This window comes from Coregonus lavaretus, assembly GCF_964263955.1.
Source record: "Coregonus lavaretus genome assembly, chromosome: 6".
In the NCBI taxonomy this organism is placed as follows: Eukaryota; Metazoa; Chordata; class Actinopteri; order Salmoniformes; family Salmonidae; genus Coregonus; species Coregonus lavaretus.
In genome coordinates, this window is record NC_139993.1 from 29,138,794 (window position 1) to 29,149,574 (window position 10,781).

Consider the following 10,781-nt stretch of genomic DNA (forward strand, 5'->3'; position numbering starts at 1 on the left):
ATAAAAATATATTTAAAATTACAGGTTGTAATGCAACAAAATAGGAAAAACGCAAAGGGGGATGAATACTTTTGCAAGGCACTGAAGGATACTCGTGTTCACTGATCCGTCTACAAAGATCACAAACATGATGTGAAAAATACATAATTGATATGGAAGCATATAGCTGTCAAAATTCTATCATTTTAAAATGCAAATTGTAAAATGATGAATCAAAAGATGATGCACTGTCGTAACAATGACCGTTAGGGATATTATTTCCAATAACATCATCAGATGAGGCATGCATAAGCTTAGCGATGTCGCACCCCTGGTTGTTTGCACTGATTAAAGTGGTAAGTAGGAGTACACTTAAGTTGTACCTCCAGTTTCATCTCTTCCTTGACTCGGACACCACATTCTTGGCCACACACTGGTAAAACTCTTGGTTGCTGCGGTGAAGCCAGCCTGTGACAGTTTAATTTTTGGTCGGTGAAAATTCTGGGGCCAGAGCTCCCCTTTTCTTTACCACTCAATGGTAACGTATGTGTGTGTGGGGGGGGGGGGGGGGGGGGCATCACTTCTGCAGCTCATGACCACTTCCTCCTCTTCCATCCCAGACGAGAAAGCACTGATGGTGACCTCGGGTGCATCTGGACACACAAGGACACTGCACCTAGTCAAGTGTAATAGCCAGACGTGACAAAACGTTTTTGCACTTTAATATCAGCTTTATTAAAATGAACACACAAGCAGATTTACGATTTGCATAAAGGCTTATTACAACCATGGTCCATAAAAATGTATATTGAAAAACACATGAATATAGACAAAAGCGAATTTGATACACAAATGTTTTATAAACAATTTACTAATTTGCTGAGTGTTCTTCTGGTTGACCTACACTTTATTCCATAATGGAACTACAGAATAATAATGTAACAGCATCACTAACATTTTACAATTCTGAGCATCCAATAGTGTCATTTTCAATTGAGTTGTCAGGTAAGCTTTCTAAAACACCGTAGGGATGTATCCTTACAGGGACCAATGTCATTGCAGTTCAATTTATCTCAGCCAAAAATGCCCTTCTACTGTTTTGTCTTGGCAGAAGGTGAGATATTGTATTAATTGTGATGGGCTCAACCCCAACTGTAGACCCTCTCCAAAATTCTCCCTTGAGCACAGATCTGAAAGATTTTCTAAACTCCTCGTTCTTCCACGTGTAGAGAAATGGATTTGTAACAAAGAGAGTGCAGAAAATCATCCACGAACAAGTCCTTAGTGCCAATGGCACTGTGGTAAAACGTGCTATTGATAACACCCAGAAAAGAGGCTGTGTAGTGAGTATGAATATGAAACACACTGCCAACACGTAGAACCCCAAACGTTTGTCCTTTCTGGGGTTCGAATATGGAAGGTTATTTACGATGGGGAAATGTAATATGCTGACCCTCTTCACACTGATCTGCACCCTTCGAAATATTTTGAAATAGCAATACAGAACAACCATTGTCTGACCAATAATAGTCAAAGCCAGGGTACCAGCTGCGAATGGGTCAGAGAAAATGGGTTTCCCTCCTTTGAGCAGTGATGCTGCGGAAGCCGGGAGATATGAGCATCCTTTCTGTGGGTACCGCAAAGATGTGATCCAGGGTAAAATAAATCCCAGCGCTGAAAGCCACGACGCGCTTATCATCCATTCTATGCGTATTTTTTGGTAGATGGACAGATAGGTCACTGGTGATTTGGTAATCAACACGTATCGGTTGATGGCGATCAGGGAATGGGAGAGAAGAGAGACAGTGATGCCGAGGAATAAGAGCGCATCTTTGATGGCTTGGTACCCAGCCGAGAAAGGACTTCCAGAATAAATCCCCACCGCCTCGTGCGGCATCCAAAATGCGCACACCAACAGGTCGGCTATACAGCCATTCACAATAAACGCATTGCTAGCCGTCCGAAGTTTCTTAAATGTCACGACCAGGTAGACAACCAAAAGGTTTAAAATGGTCCCAAACAGGCACATGAGAGAATAGAGTGCCGCAAGACTGATTTTGGCATTGTGTCCCACATCGCAGTCTGTCAGTTGTGCCGAGTCGTTTTGCATGTTTGAAGAATAAAACATGTTTTTCATACGAAAAAACGTTAAGGAGTCATTTTGCAATATTGTTGATGTTAGTCTGTTCTTCCTCAGTGGAAATTAGTTCCCATATTGAGGCGGCAGTCTGTTGCATGGGGGGAAATAGGCTATGCGAACAGAGCACCTGTGGTGATGCTGCAGACACTAGATCAACAAAGACGTATAAGAAGACTGGAGCAGAGCGCAGGTTCATGATAACACCTACCCTAAACATCTAGCCTACTGCCTGTAGCGTGTTAATGAATATTCAATGATTTCCAGGTGCTGAATTAACAAAATAATTATGATGGAAACACAAATAGGCCTATAATATCATCCACTAAAGGAATATAGCATAGGCTATGCTAATAAACTAGAATAAGGAAAATCAATATGTGATTATCTGGGAGGTAAGAGTCACAAAACCAATGCATCCGCAGAGAATGGCTGCCTGCCTGACAATTAATATTTAATGAGATGAGTCAGAGAAGCCTTTTGAAAAGCTATTGTATCAGCCAAGCTAAAACATCAGTTTGTTGAAATATAATATATTCTTAAATATAATAAGATGGAGATTGACACTTTTCTGTAATCCCTCTTTATTATAGGCCTACAGTATCAGTAAATGTCTTTCCACCAACACCAAGGCTGGTATTCAATCAATTGCAGATTGGACAGGCCGAGGGGAGTTCACACTTGATTTAGAAATTGGCATAACCTATTCAGTTCATGACAAACCTGGCTGAGAAGTCATCCAGTGCACAAAACCCACACCAGTCAATGGCATTCCTCTTATTATCAAACATGACGGCAGCATTTCAATAGCAACAAGACATGTATATGAGAGATACTCAACATGGCCTGGATTGGAACAACAACACAGAGTTACATATGGGGTAAACAAAACATAAAGTCAAAAATACTAGGAAAAGTGATACGTTTCCATGAATGTAATGAAGGTAACATGAATGAACAGAGGTCTTATAAGGTACTTTCAGAGTGCTATACACACATCTTAATGTTCACCACATTTTGTAGTTACCAGTTCATGAATAGCATAAGCCACTAACAGGGAAAACAAGATTAGGTTTTACTCAGGGGCGTTCCTAGGATTTGAAGACATTTGGGGCTTAGCCCAAAGCCAGTAGGGGGATCCGGGGGCATTCTCCCCCAGCACAAAAAAAAGAAGGAATTTCAACAGCTACACTACCAGTCAAAAGTTGCACACACCTACTCATTCAAGGGTTTTTCTTTATTTTTACTATTTTTTACATTGTAGAATAATAGTGAAGACATCAAAACTATGAAATAACACATATGGAATCATGTAGTAACCAAAAAAGTGTTAAACAAATCAAAATATATTTTCTATTTGAGATTCTTCAAATAGCCACCCTTTGCCTTGATGACAGCTTTGCACACTCTTAGCATTCTCTCAACCAGCTTCATGAGGTAGTCACATGGAATGCATTTCAATTAACAGGTGTGCCTTCTTAAAAGTTAATGTGTGGAATTTCTTTCCTTCTTAATGTGTTTGAGCCAATCAGTTGTGTTGTGACAAGGTAGGGGGGGGTATACAGAAGATAGCCCTATTTGGTAAAAGACCAAGTCCATATTATGGCAAGAACAGCTCAAATAAGCAAAGAGAAACGACAGTCCATCATTACTTCAAGACATGAAGGTCAGTCAATACGGAACATTTCAAGAACTTTGAACGTTTCTTCAAGTGCAGTCGCAAAAACCATCAAGTGCTATGACGAAACTGGCTCTCATGAGGACCGCCACAGGAATGGAAGACTCAGAATTACCTCTGCTGCAGAGGATAAGTTCATTAGAGTTAACTGCACCTCAGATTGCAGCCCAAATAAATGCTTCACAGAGTTCAAGTCACAGACATATCTCAACACCAACTGTTCAAAGGGGACTGTGTGAATCAGGCCTTCATGATCGAATTGCTGCAAAGAAACCACTACTAAAGGACACCAATAAGAAGAAGAGACCTGCTTGGGCCAAGAAACATGAGCAATGGACATTAGACCGGTGGAAATGTCTCCAAATCTCCAAATTGGAGATTTTTGGTTCCAACCGCCGTGTCTTTGTGAGACACGGTGTGGGTGAACGGATGATCTCTGCATGTGTAGTTCCCACCGTAAAGCATGGAGGTGGTGGTGTTATGGTGTAGGGGTGCTTTGCTGGTGACACTGTCTGTGATTTATTTAGAATTCAAGGCAGACTTAACCAGCATGGCTACCACAGCATCTCTGCAGCGATACGCCATCCCATCTGGTTTGGGCTTAGTGGGACTATCATTTGTTTTTCAACAGGACAATGACCCAACACACCTCCAGGCGGTGTAAGGACTATTTTGCCATGAAGGAAAGTGATGGAGTGCTGCATCAGATGACCTGGCCTCCACAATCCCCCGACCTCAATGAAATTGAAATGGTTTGGGATGAGTCGGACCGCAGAGTGACGGAAAAGCAGCCAACAAGTGCTCAGCATATATGGGAACTCCTTCAAGATTGTTGGAAAAGCATTCCAGGTGAAGCTGGTTGAGAGAATGTCAAGTGTGTGCAAAGCTGTCATAAAGGCAAAAGGTGGCTATTTGAAGAATCTCAAATATAAAATATATTTTCATTTGTTTAACACTATTTTGGTTACTACATGATTCCATATGTGTTATTTCATAGTTTTGATGTCTTCACTATTATTCTACAATGTAGAAAATAGTAAAAATAAAGAAAAACCCTTGAATGAGTAGGTGTACAAACTTTTGACTGGTACTGTAGCTATTTAATCAAAACAGGGCTGTTTGGTGCCAAGCTATGAAGCTGTGGAAAACGAATTATGAAGCTATGTCATTAGCAATTCAAAACACATGCAGAATTAATTAGACTGAATTGTCCCTTTATAGGCTGTGCCCACAGACACACACAAACACACAGTGGAGTACCAATTGGTAAAAGGACCGGCAGAAACAAGAAACAAACAAAAAAACTCACTGTCACTGATGTATAAAGGGAACGTTCACCTACAAAAATGCTTCCTTATCTTGAAATGTGTCTAAATGAACCAGAAGAGACTAATTGACTCTTGATTTATTTACTAAACCAATTAAAATCACCACATGTACACATATGGCAAACATAGTTAGACTTGAAATAATGCTTCAAAAGTAAATAGTTTCTTCTTTGTGCAATATTATACACATTTGTATTTGGTCATCGACGATAACAATTGTCTGTGGCTGTTTCCAATCTCTCTCAAGATAAGAAATTCAGGTGAACTACCCTGCCTAAGCAGAGATGATGCAGAACCCTTTATTGCAATAGAAGGCTCTGAGTTGATGTGCCTAGGTGGTGGTCATTGGAAATAAATGTGCTATTTTTAAAAGAGATGCTGTGTTCAGTTAGCGTTTTCAAACAAATTATTCACAGTTTTGACAGCTGAAAGGCTATACAGATGTGAAACCAATACAACCAGAATCAGACGGAGCTAGTGTTCCTTCCTTTGCTTAAAATAAAAATGTATTCTTATCTGTGAAGATGGCAAGTTCTGAAGAGCAAGTAGAATAAATAATTTACTGAGGCAAGAATCTTTAAAATGTTTTATTTTATTTTGTTACTTCCTTTAGAAACCTGCGTTAACTGTAAATGTAAAATATATACACTGAACAAAAATATAAACGCAATATGTTGTGTTGGTCCCATGTTTCATGAGCTGAAATAAAAGATCCCAGAAATGTGCTATACGCACAAAAAGCTTATTTCTCTAAAATTTTACGCACACATTTGTTTACATCCCTCTTAGTGAGAATTTCTCCTTTGCCAAGATAATCCATCCACTTGACAGGTGGGGCATATCAAGAAGCTGATTACACAGCATGATCATTACACAGGTGCACCTTGTGCTGGGGGCAATAAAAGGCCACTAAAATGTGCAGTTGTGTTACACAACCAGAGTTTGACAGCGAATTGAATATTCATTTTCTCTACCATAAGCTGCCTCCAACCTCATTTTAGAGAGTTTGGCAGTACATCCAACCGGCCTCACAACCGCAGACCACGTGTAACCACGCCTTCCCAGGACCTCCACATCCGGCTTCTTCACCTGCGGGATCGTCTGATGAAACTGTGGGTTTGCACAACTGAATAATTTTGGCACAAACTGTCAGAAACCGTCTCAGTGAAGCTTATCTGCGTGCTCGTCGTCCTCACCAGGGTCTTGACCCAACTGCAGTTCAGCGTCATAATCGACTTCAGTGGGAAAATGGTCACCTTCGATGGCCACTGGCACGCTGGAGAAGTGTGCTCTTCATGGCTGAATCCCGGTTTCAACTGTACCGGGCAGATGGCAGACGGTGTGTATGGCGTCATGTGGGCGAGCGGTTTGCTGATGTCAACGTTGTGAACAGAGAGCCCCATGGTAGAGGTGGGGTTATGGTATGGGCAGGCATAAGCTACGGACAATGAACACAATTGCATTTTATCAATGGCAATTTGAATGCACAGACATACTGTGACGAGATCCTGAGGCCCATTGTTTTACCATTCATCCGCCGCCATCACCTCATGTCCCAGCATGATAATGCACGGCCCCATGTCGCAAGGATCTGTACACAATTCCTGGAAGCTGAAAATATCCCAGTTCTTCCATGGCCTGCATACTCACCAGATACAGTGGAGAGAACAAGTATTTGATACACTGCCAATTTTGCAGGTTTTCCTACTTACAAAGCATGTAGAGGTCTGTCATTTTTATCATAGGTACACTTCAACTGTGAGAGAGATGGAATCTAAAACAAAAATCCAGAAAATCACATTGTATGATTTTTAAGTTATTAATTTGCATTTTATTGCATGACATAAGTATTTGATCACCTACCAACCAGTAAGAATTCCAGCTCTCACAGACATGTTAGTTTTTCTTTAAGAAGCCCTCCTGTTCTCCACTCATTACCTGTATTAACTGCACCTGTTTGAACTCGTTACCTGTATAAAAGACACCTGTCCACACACTCAATCAAACAGACTCCAACCTCTCCACAATGGCCAAGACCAGAGAGCTGTGTAAGGACATCAGGGATAAAATTGTAGACCTGCACAAGGCTGGGATGGGCTACAGGACAATAGGCAAGCAGCTTGGTGAGAAGGCAACAACTGTTGGCGCAATTATTAGAAAATGGAAGAAGTTCAAGATGACGGTCAATCACCCTCGGTCTGGGGCTCCATGCAAGATCTCACCTCGTGGGGCATCAATGATCATGAGGAAGGTGAGGGATCAGCCCATAACTACACGGCAGAACCTGGTCAATGACCTAAAGAGAGCTGGGACCACAGTCTCAAAGAAAACCATTAGTAACACACTACGCCGTCATGGATTAAAATCCTGCAGCGCACGCAAGGTCCCCCTGCTCAAGCCAGCGCATGTCCAGGCCCGTCTGAAGTTTGCCAATGACCATCTGGATGATCCAGAGGAGGAATGGGAGAAGGTCATGTGGTCTGATGAGACAAAAATAGAGCTTTTTGGTCTAAACTCCACTCACCGTGTTTGGAGGAAGAAGAAGGATGAGTACAACCCCAAGAACACCATCCCAACCGTGAAGCATGGAGGTGGAAACATCATTCTTTAGGGATGCTTTTCTGCAAAGGGGACAGGAGGACTGCACCTTATTGAGGGGAGGATGGATGGGGCCATGTATCGCGAGATCTTGGCCAACAACCTCCTTCCCTCAATAAGAGCATTGAATATGGGTCGTGGCTGGGTCTTCCAGCATGACAACGACCCGAAACACACAGCCAGGGCAACTAAGGAGTGGCTCCGTAAGAAGCATCTCAAGGTCCTGGAGTGGCCTAGCCAGTCTCCAGACCTGAACCCAATAGAAAATCTTTGGAGGGAGCTGAAAGTCCGTATTGCACAGCGACAGCCCCGAAACCTGAAGGTTCTGGAGAAGGTCTGTATGGGGGAGTGGGCCAAAATCCCTGCTGCAGTGTGTGCAAACCTGGTCAAGACCTACAGGAAACATATGATCTCTGTAATTGCAAACAAAGGTTTCTGTACCAAATATTAAGTTTTGCTTTTCTGATGTATCAAATACTTATGTCATGCAATAAAATGCAAATGAATTACTTAAAAATCATACAAAGTGATTTTTTGGATTTTTTTAGATTCCGTCTCTCACAGTTGAAGTGTACCTATGATAAAAATTACAGACCTCTACATGCTTTGTAAGTAGGAAAACCTGCAAAATCGGCAGTGCATCAAATACTTGTTCTCCCCACTGTATGTCACCCATTGAGCCTGTTTGGGATGCTCTACATCGACATGTACGACAGCGTGTTCCAGTTCCCGCCAATACACAGCAACTTCGAACAGCCATTGAAGGGGAGTGACACAGGCCACAATCCACCGCCTGATCAACTCCATGCGAAGTAGATGTGTCGCGCTGCATGAGGCAAATGATTGTCACACCATATACTGACTGGTTTTCTGGTCCACGGCCTTACCTATTTTTTAAAAGGTACAGTATCTGTGACCAACAGATGCATATGTGAAATCCATAGATTAGTGCCTAATGCATTTATTTCAATTGACTGATTTCCTTAAATTAACTGTAACTCAGTAAAATCTTAGAAAATTGTTGCGTTTATATTTTTGCTACGTGTACGTACAGTAGACACATTTGCATTTTAGTATGCTTACTGTATGAAAAATACTGATCTACAGTTATATAATCTTTACATAATGCTTGAAAAAATATATGCAAGTAAGAATTATTCAACTATTAAATTGTACATTTCATGGAGGTAGAATACCTGCATTATTAAGATTCTCCCAATTCGAAACAAAGAAATACATTTCACTACCAGCAATGTACAGAGTTCTAAAATAATAAGAAAAATGATCAAATCAGTGATAAACAGACTTCGATATTCAATGACATAAAAAAAGTATAATATAAGAAGCATCCAAATATATGGATCCACTGTTATAAGGTCCAACAGAAAATGTACTTAGTAGGCCACATTCATTGGTAGAAAACCAGCTTTGATAATGACCGTTGCATTGTGCACCCAATGATATCCAGCATGAGATTCAAAAGAAAGCATTTTGGGGGACAGTTGTTCTTTTCAGTTTTTTTAGGAACCTCTACCTGCAAAGCTGAAGTTTTTTCCTCCATCTACAAGCTGAACAAATTATAATAAACACAAGCCTGGAAAAACAGTTTCTGCCTTGTTTTTACATTCGACACAAACACGCCACACAACATGGAAATATTTCAGTAATAGCGATGAACTTCCACTGCCATGGTGCCTTTAATGATAAAACTACTAACATAATTGGTTCTACAGTAGGACGTGTGTGGGTTTAAAAATAGGCTGCCACAAATAAAATCTACAGCGTGTCAATGCGGGTCAAATAACACTGAAAATGTGCTCATTAAAATCAAACACATTTTCCCTTTAAAGAGCATGATTGCAGTGGACTCCTGTGTCTGTGGAGAGGGTTTCGGTGCTGCCTGGTATAAAGAGTATACTGTAGGGACTGAGGCTTGTGTTGTGGGTGGTGTCGGTCCAACACCACAACCCAATTTCCTCTACTAATGACCACTGTTCGAATGATCTGTTTGGTTAGTCATGCTAAACATACAGTACCTAGTCACATAGCCTACACAACGCTGGTTGCGGGTATGACTTTAGTTAGCATACCATAGACTTGTGAGAGTACACATGAAATCAGCTACATCATTTTTGTGATAATACTGTGTATTTATCCTATATTTGTCCCGTTGAGATGTAAATCTCCTGTAGGCTTGCGACAGAGGAGAACATTAAGAATGAATTAGTTCCAACTGGGGGGGGGGGGTACTAAAACCCACCAGTCGATTGAATTTATTTAATAAAAAACAATCAATTTAAACTAGTGAAGAGAGAGCACTCATCTCTTCCCTATATGCCCTTCTCATCCCTTCTCTAGATCACATCACCAGAGGACTGAACAAAGTCTCTAGACAACCCCGTACACACACTGTCACTACTCAATCTCTTTCATGCACACACGCAAACGCTCGCTCACATAGGCACATACGTACATATTCTCATAGCCTATGGTACGTACATGCTACTACACGCAGGTACGCGGACGTACACGCTCACGCACAAAACAGAATCGTAAATACAAGAGCACTTTACCCTGAGCCTGGTCCTGTGCTGTAAATACTTTATTGATAAGGAACACGGCTCGCAAAATACCGTACGCCGCCCCTCCATAAACCTCTCATATATATTTTGATCTAGATATATTGTTAGTGAAGTAGTTACACTCAAAGAGATGAAAATAGAATTGTCATAAACCACAACATGTTCTTTAACCCACTTGTAAATAAACATATTTCTTCATCCAGGCAACAAAATTGCCATATTTCATGTATAAAATCTTTTCTCGTCTAAAAAAAAAAATCAATTTTTCCCCCCCAGTACAAGTCATGTGTTGTGTACACAGTATTAGCACATAAACATATAAAATAAAACAGATATGTGATGCAGGAAAGCAGAGAACCTACAGCCTACGTATATGGCCGGATCTCAGCTTTAAAGAAACAGCACTCACAGTCACAGCCTGGCCAAGCCCAATCATAGCTGGCCAGAACAAAAAATAAAAGCTGGGTAAACAATCGCCC

The 10,781-nt window shown here is 41.1% G+C and overlaps 1 protein-coding gene across 1 annotated transcript; it reads right to left on the reverse strand.

Moving 5' to 3' along the window:
- Positions 1–1,042: 1,042 nt before the first annotated feature.
- LOC311130764 (G protein-coupled receptor 88-like) lies at positions 1,043–2,089 on the reverse strand (the record flags this gene model as incomplete). Its single annotated transcript, XM_084163557.1, has 1 exon — positions 1,043–2,089. One exon carries the CDS (start codon positions 2,087–2,089, stop codon positions 1,043–1,045), a length of 1,047 nt encoding a protein of 348 aa, XP_084019683.1.
- Positions 2,090–10,781: the final 8,692 nt, after the last annotated feature.